This window comes from Hipposideros armiger, unplaced genomic scaffold (assembly GCF_001890085.2).
Source record: "Hipposideros armiger isolate ML-2016 unplaced genomic scaffold, ASM189008v1 scaffold_10, whole genome shotgun sequence".
Lineage (NCBI taxonomy): Eukaryota > Metazoa > Chordata > Mammalia > Chiroptera > Hipposideridae > Hipposideros > Hipposideros armiger.
The window spans coordinates 6,479,048-6,499,082 of NW_017731360.1; the positions used below are offsets into that span (position 1 = coordinate 6,479,048).

Genomic DNA, 20,035 nt, shown 5'->3' on the forward strand with positions numbered 1-20,035 from the left:
AGAGGGAATAGCCAGTGCAAAGGTAAGAATGTGCTTGGCTTATCCAAGGAACATCAAAGCCAGTAGGGCTAGAGCAGAATGAGTGAAGGGGAGTAGTTGATGAGGTCAGTGAGAAGAAACAAGACAGACACTAAATTATGTAGGTTCTCTCTGGGGAGGACCAGGCTTTGTACCTTTGGAGAGCAGTTTCCGGAATTTCTGTGTGGTTGCTAACTGCAGGTCAGAATCATCAGAAAAGAGCATCTCTACCATCTCTCTTGTGATCACACTCTCCTAAAACATAAAACAGGTTCAAGACTTTGCAAACCAACACTAGAACCAGATATGAGCACATAATCCGGCATGGCACCCTGCTTTCTAAAGACCTGAGAGCAAGAGGACGGCATTTCAGACAGGTTCAGAAGGTGTTTGTTTATTTAATCCATGGCTGCTTCAAGATGGGATATTTGAAAGTGACTCCTAACTTATGAGGCAACTGATGGCTTCCCTTAAATATTTCCTCAGGTGTCTCCATCAGAGATGAACCCTTGTTGACTCTTTAAGCTGACCAGCTACAAAAGGGCCCATGGAAGAAAGAGCTTAGCACGGTTGTCAGCAAAACTACTAGATGATGTGAACTGCCCAATTTCTGTTCTGTAGAAGTAGGTACTTCCCAGGCCTGCCTGAAGCAAGGGTCTTACCCCAGTGGTAGAGCTCACATAGGAGTCCATGAGGAGACTATCGAACATGGCAGCTTCTTCATTAATCATCTCCACATTTCTCCGTTTAAAAAGCTGTAAGAGAAGAGATGGTAGTAAGACTACTCACTGACACGAAGAAAACAAACAATGCCCCAATTTTAAATTATGTCGTAAATGTCAAGGAAATGCTAGCGTAATTGAGAAAATGCCAAACTTAACATTAATGACATGGAATGATACTCAAGGGCTTTACTTTCTGTTATATCTAATTGTTCATATTTTTAAAGGAGAATTTTTATAAGCCAAAAACTCTTTAAAGATTCCGATGCCCTTTGTCTAAAAGGTGATGAGTAAGGAATAATGGTAAAGCAAGAGCGTAGGCAAAAGCGGGTAGGTGACTGCATGTAGGCCTAGGCAAGGCACCAATTTAGTGGGTGTGTGGCGGGGCATAAATGATGAGGCATTATAGTCTCATTTCAGGAAGACTCACGAAGAATGGACCCAAGAAAGAGAAGTCAGCTCCAAAATGGCTGATGAACCTCTTAAAGGGCTAGGCCTAATGTTGACTATAGAGTAAAAAACAGAGACGGCAACAAGGGACTATAACTAGAATGTTATACTAAAGACATAAATGATGTCTAAATTGTTCTAATATGAAAAAAAAAAAGGGATTTATTTTCTCTTTCTCTTCCAACATTTCTTTACAAAGGGAACTAACTAGGTAAGTGGCCCACAGAGCTTAGCCACTTTCCTAAGGGGAAGGTGAGTGAGAGTGCAAGGTGGAGGCCAATCAGTGGCTGCATCGTTTCCATGAATAGTATGTTTGAGAACACGCCGGTTAACCCACTTGTTGTTCCCGCTTCTGCTTCCGGAGCTGAATGCCCTCTTCTTCTCTTCTTCGCCTCATTTCCTCAGGGTTTAGGGCATTGTTCTTATAGCTCTTCATTCGATAATTGTCTTTCCCTGGGCTCGCCATGGTCTCTAGAGGGGGAGACAGAAACACACTGGCAAAGGCTCTTTTGAGGACGGCATTTCCTTTTCACTGGGTTTCTGTCCCTCCCCATCCTCCCCACCCAGGGGGACCACAGATTTCTCAGAGTTCTAATAATCTCAATAACCGCACTTGAAATCCCTAATGCCACCTCCACACCAAAATACACAGTTTCCTTTAATGACAATAAGTTAGTAAAATAAGTATAATTATAGCAATTGATATAAGTATAGTAGTTAAAGGTATAGGCCCTGGAGCCAGGTTGTGTGTTCAAATTCCAGCTCTTCTACTTTTTAGACGTGCAATTATCAATGAGTTGCTTTAACCTCTATGCCTCAGGATCTCATCTTTAAAATGAGGACATAATAGTTTCTACTTCATAGAGTTGTTAAAAGGATTAAATAGGTTAATACTCATGAAGTACTAGTTAGAATAATGCCAGGCATGTGGTAAATGCTCACAAGCTATGATCGCCTCCATAAGAGAGAAAACAGTAATACGATTTGCCCAACAAATTCAAATATCTTTAACTTAGCCAGGTGAAATACATTATAGTATATCCAATTCAGTGGACTACCATACACCTTTTTTCAATGACCCATATGACCACCATTGATTTTTTTAAATTAAAAAATTTTTAATTATAATATTTGATACATACAAAAGATAAAAGCATAATGTTAAGTTACCAAGCAAAATAATACAATGAGAATCTATAAACCCACCACCAAATATAAGAACTAGAACATTATCAATATGCTGGAAATCTAGTTGTGGGCTCTTCCCCTATCCCATGATCCTTCATCCCCACTCTAACTCCAGCCAAAAGAAACTGCTATTCTGAATTGTCATTATCTTTGTTTTGTTTTTACTAATCACATATAAAATATTGCTAAATATATCCCTAAATATTGTATCACAATTTTTTTTTAAAGATTGTTTTTATTGGGGAATTGTGGGATGGAAACAGCACTGGGGAATTGGGGGAAGGGGAACAGACAAGTTGCTGTCCTTTTTGTTCTTCAGTCTAGTTGTGGAGGACATCGCCCCACTGGCCCAAGTTGGCACCATCATTGCGTTTTCCCAGGCGAGGCAGATCAGTCGCTGGCTTCTGGATGGCCGCTAACGGCGGCTGCTGGCTACACATGGTAGCCCATGGCAACCCACTGTAGCAGGGGCTGCAGCCTATGCCATCGCCTGAGCTCACAGCAGCCCAGCTCCAGGTCGAGGTGTTGTTCAGCATCTTAGCTGTAGAGGGCAGTGTCACTGGCCCTCATATGTGGGATCCGAACTGGGGCCCTCTGGGGTCCCAAGCCAGCTCTTAACCAACGCACCACTCGGCTGGCCCTGTATCACAATTTTTATATCCATAAATATTGTATCACACTGTATTTAGTCTTCTGAGAATTGTCCCCATCCCTCCACTGGGTTTCTAAGATTTACCCATGTGTTTTCAAGGAGCTGTATTTCATTCACTTTTCGCTCTATTATTTCACTGTATAAATATATCATAATTTAACCAATTTTCTGTTGGTCTTCCCCCACCCGGTTTTATCCTATTATGAACCTACTGTAAAGTTTTTGTGCATTAAATGATGGATACAAGTTATCTGAAATTCTAATTTTCACTTGAAAACTAAAATTTTATCATTGGCAACAAATACTGACTCACTTCATACATTTTGAGAAAATGCCCAATATCTAAGTCTGAATAACCATTTTTTCTGTTTAGCCATTCTTTCAAGTAAAAAACAGTGTCAATTTTATTTTATTTTATTTTTACGGCTAACTTGTGTTTAACAGTGTCAATTTTAAATGAGTCTAATTTAGCTAGTACCTTAATCTCACAGGTGATTTTCCTTCAGTTACATGTTCAAGGGTTGAATGTGTACTGTTTTCATCAAGGACATTCTTAAGTAAAACTAGCATTTTTTTCCCCAACAGTAAAGTGAGTGGTGGTGAAGAATACATGGGACCATTGGTACAGTTTGGTGCCACTGTCCTGATTTGTGCTGAGACACCAGCAGTTTTACTCACCATTCCTTTTGCAATATCAGCGCACATATCAACATAGTGAAAATGGCAAATAACATTTAAAATTTTTTCCAGCTTTACTGAGACATAATTGACATCTAACATCTAAGATGACATATATCATCTAAGTTTAAAGTGTACCAAGTGATGATTAGATTTACAAATATATTGCAAAATGATTACCACAATAAAGTTGGTCAACATACTACCCATCACCTCACAGTTTTACCTTTTTTTGTGTGGTGAGAATGTTTAAGATTTGCTCTCTTAGCAACTTTAAAGTATATAATACAGTTAGTTAACTACAGTCACCACACTGTACATCAGATTCCCTGAACTTATTCACCTTACAATTGGAAGTTTGTACCCTTTGACCACCTCGATCCATTTCCCCCACCCCTTAGGCCCCTGGCGACCACCAATCTACTGTTTATATGAGTTTGGTTTTTTTTAGATTCCATATAAAAGTGTACAGTTGACCCTTGAACAACGCGGGGGGTTGGGGTGCTGACATTGCCCCCTGCCACTGAAAAGCCCTGTATAACTTAAGTTGGCCCTCCTCATATGTGGATTCCCAGTCGCAGATTGAAAATACAGTTGACCCTTAAACAACACAGGTGTGAACTGCACAGGTGCACTTATATGAGGATTTTACCCTTGAAGACCATGGTTTTGAACTGTGCGAGTCCACAGATTTAAGGGAAATCTGTGCGCCCTCTACAGCTAAATACAGATTTAAGGGAAAAAATGAACCTGCATATTTTTAAAAATCCATTAGTGGACTTCCGCAGTCCAAACCCATGTTGTTCAAAGGTGTACTGTATTTGTATTTGTCTTTCACTGTCAGACTTATTTCACTTAGCATAATGCCCTCAAGATTCACCCATGTCACAAATGGTAGGATTTCCTTTTTTTATATAACCAAATAATATTCCATTGTTTTTTATATATACCACATTTTCTTTATCTATCCATCCGTTGATGGGCACTTTAGTTGTTTCCATGTCTTGGCTATTGTAAATAATGCTGCAATTGTAATTGGAAAAAAAAGAAAAAGAAATCTCCCAAAGATAATATTTGGGCTGGTTCTTCAAGCAGGAGATTCACCTTGTGGGTAGAAATGGAATAACGAAACACATAAATGTGAGGGGGGAAAATAGTCTATTAAAAGAATCTGAGTAAAATGAAAATGGAAGTTGAGGAGAGCTGAATTCTGAAGCTAGAGATATGGAGGGAATGAAACTTCAGAGGTGCCGCCTCTGGTCATTCTGCAAAATAGCCTGGTGAACCAATAGTGGCAGCAGCAGCAGGGTCTTAGAATGTGCTAGTTCTCTATACCCACCTGGCAAAGCCCAAGTGGATTTATTATTTAAAAAAAAGTTCAAGGGAACTGCAGTAGCCTCCCTTTGGGGTCCCCTGAAGACAAGCAGGCACAGGATGGATGCCTACCTGAAGTCAGCACTGTGGACTGCTGTCCCCCATTACCTGACACATGGTTTTTCATATGTGGGCTCTCCCAGAGCCTGGGCTCTCCCAGAGGGCTGTCCCCTCCTTCGAGCAGAGCTGACAGTGAAAGTTGGAAGGAGAACTAGGCTATGCTTCTTTAGTCACCATGGTGACAAGAAACTATCACAAATATTTGCTTATGACTTCACTGGAGAACCCAGGGAGGGGAGGTTAGATTGGAGGGAGGAACATCTGCAGAAGCACATCTGGTATCAGCAACCAGAGGAGGGCTAGATTCTTGTCCAGGGACCAGAAGGCAAAGGGGTTTTTTCCATCATGCCCTCCCTCCCCTGCTTGCAGGGGCTGGATCAAGAAATCCACAATACAAATCATACATTTTCTAGCATCTGATTGTCTTAAGACACCTTTGGTTATCTTTTGTTTGTTTTCTGGAAAATTTGCTCATCTATTTTATTTCCATTAGAAAAATATTAGCTATATAAAATTTTGGTCCACTTTTTCTCCTTTACCTCTACTATTCAAATGTATAGTTTTAATGTTACTCAAATAAAAGCAGAATCATTATCTGACATGAGAACTAAATATTTCACACCATTGAATTAATAGGATTTAACTGAATTAGGTGTATTATTTATTCCTTCTCAGGAACAGGAACTCATCTTTCCTGAATGTTATTTCCTTTTATTTGAGTAAGTGTGCAATGCAATGCGTGTCTCTTTTCTTACATCTAGTAATATGAGTGTGCATTAAGTGTACTTTATAACATCAGTAACCGTATTATTTAATGTTCAATTCCCCTTATTATGTAGTATTTCCATAATACTTCAGATATTTTAGTCAGTCTTACACTTTCCAACATCGATTATAAAATTAAGATGTTCATTTAAAAACATTATTAATATTCCAGACTAAATAACACTTAGGCCCCCTTAGAGTGATGCTGTTGTGAGAGGGCCTTGGACAGCTACTGATTCAATCGCAACATGGCCTCCTTTGGGCAAAGCAGCAGCCTAGTAAGCAGCTCTCGCAGGAAAACCTCTTGAAATACTGTTTGTAGATTTTCATTGACAATATCAAAGTCATTTATGTCAGCCAGGAAAAGTGTTTTTTATCACATTAGTGAAGTCATAGCCTGCAGCTGCACCTTTCAGAATGTCACCCATGTTTGTAAGAACTTGTTTAGCTTCTTCTGCTACCCTTCCGGCAACAAGCTGTCCACTTGAAGGGTCCATGCCTGGCTGTCCTGAAATGTAAATGGTGCTACTAACACATCTTGGCTGTAGGGGCCAATGGCCCCCTGGGGCTTTCACAGTGCTAACTACCTTTCTGATCAAGGATGACATGGCTAATCCTTTTGCTCTGAGAGAACAATGCTGTACACTACAATTTCCTCGCATCTCACCAGACTCCAGCCTTCGTAGTCAGGGAACTCTCTCAGAGTGAATAGGTCACTGAAGTTATAACTCCCATTTGTAGGTAACTAATGTCTAATGTTGCCATGCATTTTCTAGGCTTTTAGAATCAAGGGGCTAGCAATAATACAAAATAGGTATGGACCCTGTGATAGCCTGAATTATGCCCTCCCCTTTCATATGTTGAAGTCTCACCTCCAGTGCCTCAAAATGTGACTGTCTTTGGAGATAGGGTCTTTTTTTTTTTTATAAAGATTTTTATTGGGGAATTGGGGGATGGGAACAGCGCTGGGGAATTGGGGGAAGGGGAACAGACAAGTTGCTGTCCTTTTTGTTCTTCAGTCTAGTTGTGGAGGATGTTGCTTCACTGGCTCAAGTTGGCACCATCATTGCGCTCTTCCCGGGCGAGGCACATCAGGCCCCGGCTTCTGGACGGCCGCTCACAGCGGCTGCTGGCTACTCACGCTGGCTGCTGGCTACACACGGTAGCCCATGGCAACCCATTGCAGCAGGGGCTGCAGCCTACGCCATAGCCAGCAACTCACAGCAGCCCAGCTCCAGGTCGAGCTGTTGTTCAGCATTTTAGCTGTAGAGGGCAGTGTCACTGGCCCTCATATGTGGGATCCGAACTGGGGCCCTCTGGCATCCCAAGCCAGCTCTTAACCAACGCGCCCCTCAGCCGGCCCTGGAGATAGGGTGTTAATAGAGGCGACTAAGATGAAATGAGAATACTGGGGTAAGGCCCTAATCCAATATGACCAGTGTCCTTATAAGAGGAGATTAAGGTACAGATGCACATAGAGGGAGTACATCATGTGAACACGAAGACAGCCATCTATAAGACAAGGAGAGAAGTCTCAGAAGCCAGCCCAGATGACACCTTGATCTCAGACACCTAGCCTCCAGAAATGTGAGAAAATAAGTTTCTGTTGGGCCAGCCCAGTGGCTTATTGGTTAAGAGCTGGCTTGGGACACGAGCTCTGAGCAGCAGGACCCCGGTTCAGATCCCACATGGGCCAGTGACTCTCGCCCTCTACAGCTAAGATGGTGAACAACAGCTCAACCTGGAGCTGGGCTGCCGTGAGTTGCCGGTGTCGGCGTAGGCTGCAGTCCCTGCAGTCTACAGTGGGCTGCTGTGAGCGGCCGGCAGCCAGTGTGAGCTGCTGTCAGCTAGCGAGAGCTGCCGTGAGGCACCATCCAATGACCGGCGACCAATCTGCCTCAGCCGGGAAGAGCGCAATGATCACAATACCAACATGGGCCAGTGAAGTGACGTCCTCCACAACTTGACTGAAGAACAAAAGGACAGCAACTGTCTGTTCCCTCCCCCAATTCCCCAATAAAATCTTAAAAAAAAAAAAAAGTTTCTGTTGTTTAAGCCACCCAGTCTGTGGTACTTTGTTACTGCGGCTCTAGCAAATTAGTACAGGTCCTAATTGATAGATGAAGAACCTGAGTCTCAGGTCACACAGTAGGTAAGTAGCAAGATTATAGTAATATTCCATTTAATCCCTGGTATATTTAAAACTTTGAGATTCAAATTTAAAAATTATGCCCACTTTTTCAGAAAAAAGGCATACTACATATAGCCAGCTGTGTATTGGATGGGACCAATACTATCACACCTTCAAGTTCACATCCTGGACAGCTGCTGGCTCTAGGATTTTCCAAATCGAAGTTTTATGTTCATGATCTGTACTTCAAAAAGTTACCAAGCGATTCTTGAAGGCATCTGCCTAGAAGAATCCAACTTATATTTAGGAGGTAAGGGAATCAGTCTTATTTCCTAGGTAATGGCAACCTTCAAAGGAAATGGGCCCTGGAACACACTATGAAGCAGTCAGTCTTTTCAAATTACTTCCCTTGTCCTGGTGCTAAACTAAGTGGGCGCTCCTCTTTGCAGAGGGAGGTTTTCTAGTAAAATGTTATTGTAGCTGCCCAGGCAAAGAGAATGAGCCGAGGCGGCTTTAATTCAGGCAGCTTATTGGGGATAAGCTACAGTTAGGAAGCTTTACAATTTATCATGATGTATTGACAGTTACTTCATGGCATTGGGAAGAGAGATAAAAGAAATAAACTGTTATCTCCCAATTTAAGGCCTCTTGAAGAATGTAAGATACCTGATTCCTCCCAGGCTGAAATGGCTTTTTTTCAGCTCGCCTTTCTCACTTTTCACTAGGAATTCTCTAGTAAATATGCATCAACATAAGATTCCTGGTTAAAACACTACGGCCACATGCCATTTAATTAAAAAGTAAGAAACTACAGTGTACTGAGATATAGAACCCATAGCCTTAGCGAGCTAGTAAGGTTTAATAATGTGCTAAACTCTTTGTAGATACCTCTAATCTTCACAACAACCCTGAGGATTCATTTTACAGATGAGAAAAAAGAAACTCAGAGGTTAAGTAATAAGCCAGGATGCTAAAAAGTCAACCCTGATCTGTCTGGTCCCAAACTCCAGGCTCTTTTCATTTCCCGAAAAGGGAAGTGATTAGTAATAGCAAATCCATCAGAATTCTGGGTTGGGGACTACTCCATACCGATAACCAAATCTGCTCACAATTCAGAATTTCAGTTAACCACAAACTCAAATGCCTTAAAAAGTAAAGAGGTTATTGATTTTTAACCCTACTGAATAACATAGGCAGGGACTGCACTCCTACTCAATTGTGCCAGCCAAACAAAATATGACAAGGGCTTTGTTAAATAATTAAATAAGTTCCAACATCATGCTTCTGTTTTCAAACACAGGATCTAACTGACAGCTGTGACAACCAATGAGAAAGATCAGTCAATTAGTGGCATATCCACTTAATAGCTAAGGAGCCAGGTTCAGAGGTGGCGTGACTTGCACAAGATCAGTCAGCTGTTAAATTGTGAGACTTGGGGCGGCCAGTTGGCTCAGTTGGTTAGAGCGCAGTGCTCATAACACCAAGGTTGACAGTTCGATCCTAACATGGGCCACTGAGATGCGCACTCCACAACTATTAATAGGTTGAAACAATTACCTGACTTGGAGCTGATGGGTCCTGGAAAAACACACTGTTCCCCAATTAAAAAAAAAAATTGTGAGGCTGGGCTACGCTCTAAGCCCCGTAATTCCAAAAGCCTCCTCTTTTCATCCAACCTCTGAGAACTACTTTCCATCCTGCAATACAGGTAAAATTCTGTTCAGTTTGGTCCCCTGTCCTCAGACTAGATTCAATCTTGATCTATTTACTTTTGATATGACTATTTACACAGTCATTTTAACTTGAGAATTACTGGAAATCAAGTCTCTAATGAGTGCATAATAGTAACTGAAAATTGTTACTGAAGATGTCTTGCCTAAGAGTCCTCCCCCCACCTCTTTCATCTAATCTATTGCCAAATCCTGTCCTGGTTTTAGCTCCAAAATGTATCTTGAATGTACAATATTTACAACTCTCTCAATTCCTGACTCCCACCCCATCCAAGTCACTATCACCTCTAGCCTAGCTTCTAAAACAACTTCCCTCTTTCCCCCCAATCCATCAACACAATAAAAGCAGAACACATTACTGCTCCCCCATAGAATAAAATCCTCTACAATTCAAGGTCCTGCCTATATCTTCATCTCATCTCATTCAACTCTTTGCCTTCATTCATTATGCGTTTATGCTCCTGTCACAGTGGCCCTCACAGTATTTAGAACCCATCAGGCTGTCTCTGGCTGCATTCTTCACACTTCCTGTATTTGTTTTTTTTCCTCTTCTGGTAATGCTCTTAGAATTGCTAGATCCTTCCCTCTTAATCCTAACTCAAAGAAAACTACTTTATTTTTTGTCAAAACAAACGTTTCATTTCCTTCATTACATAATTTACAATGTCTGTTCTCCACAGAATGTGTAAGTTCTACAAAGGCAGGGACCTCTGTTGTATCCCAGCATCTGTAATGTCATAGATATACAAATATTTGTTGAACGAAGCACTGTTCAAATATTTATTCAATACTTAATGGACACCAGCATTGTCCCAGACACAAGGCCTAACTATAATAGTTGCTTAATAAATGTTTGTCAGTAAGTGTGAGGTAAGCGAAAAAGTGTATAGCAACGAAATTTTCCTTGTGATGAGTGCAGCAGAACTTCCAAAGGCAGGTTTTAGAAGGGTTGCTTACTAGAAACCCAGAAACCACAGGTTTCCTCCAGAATTAATATAAAACTGAATAAAAACGCTCTGTTGTAAGACTATAGGATACAGATGCCTCAGAAAGACATTTAGACTGCTAAATTCGGTAGCCTTATCAATATGCATTCTATTTGACTTTCTGATTTGTCGCTGATGATCACTTTTGCCTTCTCGAAACTCTACACATGATTCTGTTGGCACCACCCTCTTCCAGCTCTCCTATCTTACCATCCACTCCTCAAGTTTCACACTGTTTGTTCCTCTTCATCGCCAATCTCTCAATGTCAATGTGTATGAGAATTCCACCTTTGGTCCTCTTCTCAGCAGGGGCAGCCCCCTCCCCAAGTGATCTCCCTTAGCTTTGACCTCCACTTTTACACCAAGTACAAAATCTCTAGTCACAACCTCCTGCCTGAAAGTGTATTTCCAAGTGCCCACTGGCTATCTTCACCTCACTTTCCTTCTCCTTAAACCAGTTTCTTCTCCTATCTTGGCTAGTTTGGAGTTAATGCCATTACCATTCACCTGGTCTTAGATTCAGCCATCAACTTTCCCCTCCCCAAAGACAACAGGTTGGTAAACTGATTTTTTACCTATGCCCAAGATTCTCTGCTTAACCCATCTCTATCCAGGATCCTCTGAGCCCTTTCTCAATTAGGCCTCAACTTTGGCCTATAAAGACTTTAACAAAACACGAACATTGTTTTTTAACAGCTCAAGATCACATCACTAGGATGACCCTAAGCTCCTTAAAGTGCCCGCCTGAGAAAACTCAAGTCTGCTAAAAGAATTTACTGTTTGTTCCAGCCAACACCTGAAAATAGGGTGCCTCTCTCCCAGGCTCTGTGGGAGGTAGGAGCTTAACTTCAATAAGCACCAGTTAGCAAACCCAGATGGGTTTCACATGGACCAACCCCCTTCCTCAAATTTTGTAATTTTTCACTTCTCTTGACTCTACTAAGCCCCCTCTTACCCTCCCTCCCCATTACCTCATCCTCCCTTTAAAATGCTCAGTTACCTCTGTACAAATTGAAGCTGAGTTCAGTTCACTTTTCTCTATTGCAATAGTGTATTACTGATTAAAATCTGTTTTTACCACTTTAACTGGTGTCCAATTTTGTCTTTGATACCTGTTACCCCAAAGTGGTTCCTGCTGACAACCTCCAACAACACTGTTTTAGTTCACAACTCATCACCTCACTTCCAGACCATTAAATCTTTGAGAGCAAGAAATCTTTGTGTCTATAGCACAACATACAGTACACACATGCTCTCAAATATTCCATTCAACATTTTAAACTTCAGTTTTCCAAAGGATCTGATGTGGTTTACAATAAATTCAACAAAACAAAAAAAACAAAAACAAAAATCTGGAATATGAATATACAAATTTGTATAGAAAACGGGGAAAGGTGAATGTAGATAAGCAGGACCCAAAGAATAATTTATTAAAACTGAGTTGCATTTTGACATGTTAACTACCTGACAGTCAAATTAAGCAATATGAGGGAGCACTTACATAATTCTCATTATCCATGATGGTGTCCTTTGAAGCAAAAGAATTTTAAATTTTGACTGAGTTCAATTTTGTTTTTTGGTTACTTGTGCTTTTGCTGTCATATCTGTTATCTTAATCCAAGATCATGAAGATTTACTCCTATGTTTTCTGTTTTATTTTCTTTCTCTCTCTCTTTTTATTGGGGAACAGTGTGTTTTTCCAGGACCCATCAGCTCCAAGTCAAGTAGTTGTTTCAATCTAATTGTGGAGGGTGCATCTCAGTGGCCCATTTGGGGATTGAACTCGCAACCTTGGTCTAATGAGCACTGCACTCTAACCAACTGAGCTAACTGGCTGCCCCTACTCCTATGTTTTCTTAAAAGTGTTTTATAGTGTTAGCTCTTTACACTTAAGTCTCTCACCCACTGAGTTAAATTTTGTATATGGTATAGGGCAGGGGTCCAACTTCAAACTTCAATCTTCTGCATATGGATACCTATTCTTTTTAGGCATTATATATAGCAATTAACACATTAAGATAATCAATATAAACCAGTGATCCACATGAGGCCTTCCTTAATGGACTTATCTTTGAGATGCCTTTAAAGCAGCGGTTCTCAACTTGTGGGTTGCGACCCCTTTGGGGGTCGAACAACCCTTTCACAGGGGTCGCCTAAGACCATCGGAAAACAAAAAGACATTTACATTACGATTCATAACAGTAGCAAAATTACAGTTATAGAGTAGCAACGAAAATAATTTTATGGTTGGGGGTCACCACAACATGAGGAACTGTATTAAGGGGTCGCGGCATTAGGAAGGTTGAGAACCGCTGCTTTAAAGTGAACAATTTTTATGATTAAACCAATCTATTAAGCCAACAAACTATTACAGTATACATGTTCCTTTCCTGTGTCAAGTTACTTATTTCCATGTTCTGTAGGAGACCTCCATCAGGCATCAAGGCAGAAAAGGATCATGACACTCTTACTAAGAAAATTACACATCTACGTCTTTGCTGCTAGATAGGAAGCAGTCTTCTCAAGTTCAGTCCAGAATGCCTTCCAAAGTCTCTGGCCACAGTAAAATATTTTACAGTCACATGCTGCGTAACAACATTTCGGTCAAAGATGGACCGCATATACAATGGTGGTCCTATAAGATAATAATGGAGCTGAAAAATTCCCATTGCCTAGTGATGTCACAGCCGTCATAACATCCTAGTGCAATGTATTACATGTGTGGTGATGCTAGTATAAACAAACCTCCTGCTCTGCCAACTGTATAAAAATATAGCAGATACAATTACAGTAGTAGGCTATACCACCTATCTAGGTTTGTGTAGTATGCTCTATGATGTTTGCATATTGACAAAATCGTCTAACGATACATTTTTCAGAACGTATCCTTGTTGTTAAGTGGCGCACAACCGTATCTACTGAATCCAGACTAAAAACTAAGATAACCCTTTGAAAGATCTTTCAAACATTCCAAAGTCAATCTCTGACTTCTATAAGAGAGGATGTTCCCAGGGAAAAGTCAAATTTGATTAGTAATGGTTTATTATAGTAAAAATTTACTTAGCTTTTAAATCTAAGCTCATATAGAACCCCCACTTTAGAGGTGGGGGAACAAGTATAACTAGCAGAAAGACCCAGCAAAGAAGTAGGAGAGTCTAATCCAGGTTTTTCTAACTAAAGCCAATCAATGCTCTCTCCATAACATACACTAACAGCATACTAGCCACAAGGGGATTTTCACTTGTTATTTCCTAGGAGTGTCAATGTTCTTTCTTGGATTCCACCACTCTAACCACTGCTTGGCTCAATCCCTCAAATGAGGTGTGGTCCAGTTCTTGCCAGGAATAGGGAATACAAGTATCAGATGATACCAACACTGATATGAACAAAAGTACAAAACTGTAAGGATTGGCAGGTAGTTAGTCATTTAAAGGCTGTCTGCCACTTCAAAGGAAAAACAAAAACCATTTGAGTTAAACCTCCCTGCTCTTGTTTTTTTGGCACCCTCCACTGCGCGTGCATGTGTATGTGGAGTGATTGGTAGTGATGGCAGCTGCGTTAGGGGAATATAAAGTTGAAGGAAATAGGATGAGCTGAGATAAATGACATTTAAGTTTGGTGTAGGGTTAAAAATCTTTTTTAAACCTCAACATTATGTGAATGGACAGAATATCTTCAGAGGTTCATATTAGAAATATCTAGGGCCGGCCGAGTGGTGCGTTGGTTAAGAGCTGGCTTGGGACGCCAGAAGGCCCCGGTTCGGATCCCACATATAAGGGCCAGTGACACTGCCCTCTACAGCTAAGATGCTGAACAACAGCTCAACCTGGAGCTGGGCTGCCATGGGCTACCGTGTGTAGCCAGCAGCCACTGTGAGCAGCTGTCCAGAAGCCGGCGACTGATCTGCCTCACCCAGGAAGAGTGCAATGATGATGCCAACTTGGGCCAGTGAAGCAACGTCCTCCACAACTAGGCTGAAGAACAAAAGGACAGCAACTTGTCTGTTCCCCTTCCCCCAATTCCCCAGCGCTGTTCCCATATCCCAATTCACCAATTAAAAAAAAAAAATTTTTTTTAAATGTTGAATTACTTCTAAAAAAAAAAAAAAAAAGAAATATCTAGATTGAGAGAAGGTGGTTGTGCTGGATGGACCACCAACAAGTACAGTGCAAAGAGTGTGTTATTGGTGAAAGGAGCTACAAAACCAGCCAATGTCATTTACGGTATTACTACTTAGTAAGTAGTAATAAGTGTATCACCTTAGGTGTCGCTTACCTGTATCTCAATTTTTCTACGCTTACCCTGTTTACCTCAGAGTTACAGTGAAGATCAAATTAAAATATACATGAAAGTACTTTGTAAATAGTAAAATGCTGTGCTGATAAGGTAGGATTAGGTTTGGTAATAGCTTTTCCAACTTCTGGAATTTCTCTCTGATCTTCATGACCAATAAATGCTGCAAACAAGAAAACAGTATGAAACAGGTCTGACAGCATAAGGCCCGCAGGGTGTTATCTGCAAGCCTGTCAGAACTGCCAGTCTGAGACAATGGGAGAGACTCCTCTATGGACAACTGGGACAGTCCACAATGGAGTCATAACAAGGCTGCTCATATCCTAGCAGATCATCACAGGACTGGGCTAAAAGACTGATCACTCTAAGAAACAAAGCTGAATCTATAAACTAGGTGGTTTGGCTAAAAGATCACGTGGGGAAAATTATCTTCTACACACATAACTGGATATGCAAGGCTCAGGGTCTAAGTGAAGTATGGCACACTGAGATACCAAATCAACCAGATAGCTGACAGTCCCAGTTCTCTAGTTCACTAATCCTAATTCTCTCCTAGGATTTACCAGTCCTTTTGGCCTGTGAATCTATATGTAAATGCAGTGCTCAGACCTGGGCATGGGAAATAACGGGTGGCAAGAGACATAGGAGAGGACTAAGGATAGATATAGTCCAAACAATTTCTCCAAAAGAAAATTTCCAACTGTCCTTTGTAGACTGCAGAATCTGGCAGCTCTCACCCTCCTAGGGACACACCATTGCCACTACCATTAGGTACTACAAGGAACTAAAATGAATTACTTAGGGCCAGCCCAGTGGCTCAGTTGGTTAAGAGCACGAGCTCTGAGCAACAGGGTCGCTGGTTCGAGTCCCACATGGGCCAGTGAGCTGCGCCCGAGCTGAGCTGCCGCTGAGCTGCCAACAGGTGGTAGGATAGCTCAGCTGGTGAGAGCACGTGCTCCTAACAAGGTTGCCAGTTCAACTCCCGCATGAGATGGTGGGCTATGCCCACCAGCAACTAAGGTTGAACACGACACCTTGAGCTGAGTTGCCAACAGGCGACTGGATGGCTCAGCGGTTAGAGTGTATGCTCTTAGCAACAAGGTTTCCAGCCGGACTCCCACATGGGATGATAGGCTACGCCCACCCGCAATTAAGATTGAACATGACACCTTGAGCTGAGCGGCTTTGAGCTGCCTACTGGCAGCCGGATGGCAACTGGACTTGGAGCTGAGCTAGCTGCGCAGGACAACAACTTGGCTGTTCCCCTTCCCCAATTCCCCAATAAAATCTTAAAAAAAAATAAAAAAGAATGCTTTTGCTGTGTCCCATAGATTTCTGTTGTTGTGTTTATAGTTCCTTTCTCAATCTTTTTTTTTGGGGGGGGATTGGGGAAAGGGGAACAGACAAGTTGCTGTCCTTTTGTTCTTCAGCCTAGTTGTGGAGGATGTTGCTTCACTGGCCCAAGTTGGCACCATCATTGCACTCTTCCCGGACGAGGCAGATCAGTCGCCGGCTTCTGGATGGCCACTCACGCTAGCTGCTGGCTACACACAGTAGCCCATGGCATCCCACTGCAGCAGTGGCTGCAGCCTACGCCATCGCCGGCGACTCACAGCAGCCCAGCTCCAGGTTGAGCTGTTGTTCAGCATCTTAGCTGTAGAGGGCAGTGTCATTGGCCCTCATATGTGGGATTTGAACCGGGGCCCTCAATTTAACTTTAACAAAAAAATTTTGATTAGTCATTCTTAACCCTGTACTGAATAAGAAACAAGATTTAGGCTTCTTTTTATACATAAAGCAAAGGTATATTATACTTATCGTACATAAAAAGATGTAGAGTATATCTACATATTAAAATTTCATGGAAGAGATGCATTAGGGGAAAAAAAAGTCTAAAAAGGCTTCTTAGGAGGGTGATTATGAAACAGCAGGTTGAGAAACACTGATATAAGGGATTAGAGATCTGTACCAATTTCTTCTTAGTTTTTCAAGCCAGACACTTGGGAGTCACCCTTGACAACTCCTTTGCCCTTATCCCCACACCCAATCGCTAAGAATGGCTGGCTTTGGGGTGGCTGGTTAGCTCAGGTGGTTAGAGCATGTGCTCATAACACCAAGGTTGCCGGTTTGATTCCCACGTGAGCCATTGAGATGTGCCCTCCACAACTAGAATGAAACAACTACTTGACTTGGAGCTGATGGGTACACACTGTTCCCCAATTAAGAATAACAACAAGGTCGGCCGAGTGGCTCAGTTGGTTAAGAGCTCGCTCAAGAGTTTGAGCTCTGAGCAACAGTGGTTCGAGTCTGGCCCGAGCTGAGCAGCCACTGAGCTGCCAACAGGTAGCAGGATGGCTCAGCTTAAAAAAAGAAAAAAAGAATAACAACAACAAAAAGAATGGCTGGCTTTATTTCCTAATTATTTCTGGACTGTCTCTTTTTCTCTGTTACTACTGTTACTGTCCTAATTCAGGACTTCATGACTCTTGCCCAGGCTTAATAAGAGCCTCATTAACCTGTTCCTTCTCTCTTTACTCCAAGCTTCTTCTTTTTTTTTTTTTTTTTTTTTTAAATATTTTATTGGGGAAGTGGAGGAGGGAACAGTGTTGGGGAATCAGAGAAGAGGAATAGGCAAGTTGCTGTCCTTTTGTTTTTCAGTCTAGTTGTGGAGGATGCTGCTTCACTGGTCCATGTTGGTATTATCATTGTGTTCTTCCCGGGCGAGGCAGATTGCTCACTGGCCATTCATGCCGGCTGCTGGCTGCTCACGCTGGCTGCTGGCCACTCACAGTAACTTATGGTAGCCCATTGCAGCCTACGCTGTCAACGGTGACTCACAGCAGCCCAGCTCCAGGTCGAGCTGTTGTTCACCATCTTAGCTGTAGAGGGCGCAGCATCACTGACCCATGTAGGATCCTAACCGGCAGCCCTGCTGCTCAGAGCCGGCACTCCCACCCAAGCCAACTCTTAACCAACAAGCCAATTGGCTGGCCCTCCAAACTTCTTGAAAGTTGCCTCTCCTCTCTCATTTCTTAGCCCACTCCAACTTGCTTTCATGCCATCACAACTTTTTGTAGAAGCCACTGATCAAGTGCATGATGCTAAATTCAATTAGAACTTTTCAGTCCTTATTTTGCTGGTCCTTTTGGCAGCACTCAATACTGACAACCATTTCCTTCTACTTGAAATTCTTTCTTTTCCCTTGGTTTTTAAGACATCACTCACTCATTTCTCCTTCCAATTCTGGCCACTGATCCCCTTTTTCCTGCATATGAAAGCTGATATACCTTGGGGTTCTCTTTTGAGCCCATCTCCCATGATACACATTTTTCATAGGTGCCAACAGTAATTCCCATGGTTTTAGTTACCATATCTACATAAATAGATGATCAAACCTCTAACTGCATCCCCAGACCTTACTCATGAGCTCCGGACTTCTATATCCAATTGCTTTTTGGACCCCTTCCCTTGGAAGTCACAGAGACACCTGGAAATGTCCAAATTTAAACTCATCTCAGTTAACAGCATCACTATCCATTCAAAGCAAGAGGCCTAGGAGTTGCGCTTAATTCTGCTCCCCCCCACCCCCACCAGCTTAAGCCTCCAGAAGAAAACAATAAACAAGTCCTACTAATTCAAATTCCTAACTCTATTACTCCCCACTCTTACCACCTCAGTCACCATCATCAACTCTTGCTAGGAATTCTGCGCTAGTTAAGAACCAGCTATGTATTTAAAGAACCTCCTAGTTGGAATCTTACTGCAGTCTAATTCATTCTCTCCAGAGCAGTCCAAGTAATACAAACAGATAAATTTGATCATGTCACTTCTGAGATTTAAATCCTTCAACGGCATTTCACTGTCATCAGAATAAAATCCAAATACCATTCCTTCCCATGCTACCAACCCAGCTAGTCTACCAATCTTTTGCTTCTGAAACAATCATTCCCACTCTGCCACTGACAACTCCTCTCCATAGGTCAGATCTCACTTAGCTTCATGGCCTTCCCTGGTTCCCCTAGGCTGGTGTGGACATATGTATCTACTGCACTTTGGACTGCCCCATCCAAAATACTTATCATTTTATACTGTTCTCCAAAGTACAGGACACAAGATTAACTGGGGTACAGCTGAAACTAATATAATATTGTATGTTAACTGTAACTGAAAAACTAAAACATTAAAAAAAAAAAAACAAGTTCCATCAACAGGAAAAAAGATTAACTGGTATGCAGGAAGAAAAAAAATACGTATGTTTTTTTCTAACATATATATGCTAATATATAAATATATAAATATACAATATTAGTAAAGCTTACCTTTATTATAGGGATGTGTGTGAAAAAAAAAAGTTAATACTGGCAACTTTGATCAGATGGCCAAGTTTTCCTGAAGGAAGACTGAGCGTTATATCAATTGAGGACACTAGTTCATTCACATTTAACATACTGCATCATATTGTAGTTTGTGTGCCTAGTTATAAGTGGATTTAAAAGTTACCTAGTTTTAAATAAATTAATATTCATAAAATGGATAAATGGTTTAGAGTCCTATCAAGACACTGAATGGAAATGTTAATAATACAAACACAAGAGGAACAAAAAACAGCAGAGTTGATGTCTCTGGAAGTATGAGCTCCTAAATACCAAAATTTCACTTGCCACATCACAATAAAACAATATAATGACCAGCTAATTAGAACTAAGTCAACCAAAAACTTAAAATTATCTGGGCCAGCCGAGTGGCACATTGCTTAAGAGTTGGCTTGGGACTCCAGCTCTGAGCAGCAGGACCCCGGTTCAGATCTCACATGAAGGCCAATGACGCTGCGCCCTCTACAGCTAAGCTGGTGAACAACAGCTCAACCTGGAACTGGGCTGCCGTGAGTCGCCAGCGATGGCGTAGGCTGCAGCCCCTGCTGCAGTGGGCTGCTGTGAGCTACTGTAAGTGGCTGGCAGCCAGCGTGAGCTGCTGTAAGCGGCCGTCCA

At 41.8% G+C, this 20,035-nt stretch overlaps 1 protein-coding gene and 1 pseudogene across 3 annotated transcripts in view; both read right to left on the minus strand.

The window, feature by feature from the left end:
• Window positions 1-20,035, minus strand: part of KPNA6 (karyopherin subunit alpha 6) — a 42,754-nt gene that overhangs the window by 15,768 nt on the left and 6,951 nt on the right. For all 3 annotated transcript variants that reach the window (XM_019659663.1, XM_019659669.1, XM_019659675.1), the window contains 3 exons: window positions 1,528-1,661; window positions 681-773; window positions 174-273 (listed from right to left, as the gene is read on the minus strand). In XM_019659663.1, coding sequence (XP_019515208.1) covers window positions 174-273; window positions 681-773; window positions 1,528-1,661 — 327 coding nt within the window. The remainder of the gene's footprint in view (window positions 1-173; window positions 274-680; window positions 774-1,527; window positions 1,662-20,035) is intronic.
• On the minus strand, window positions 5,924-6,744 carry LOC109391813 (ribonuclease UK114 pseudogene; annotated as a pseudogene).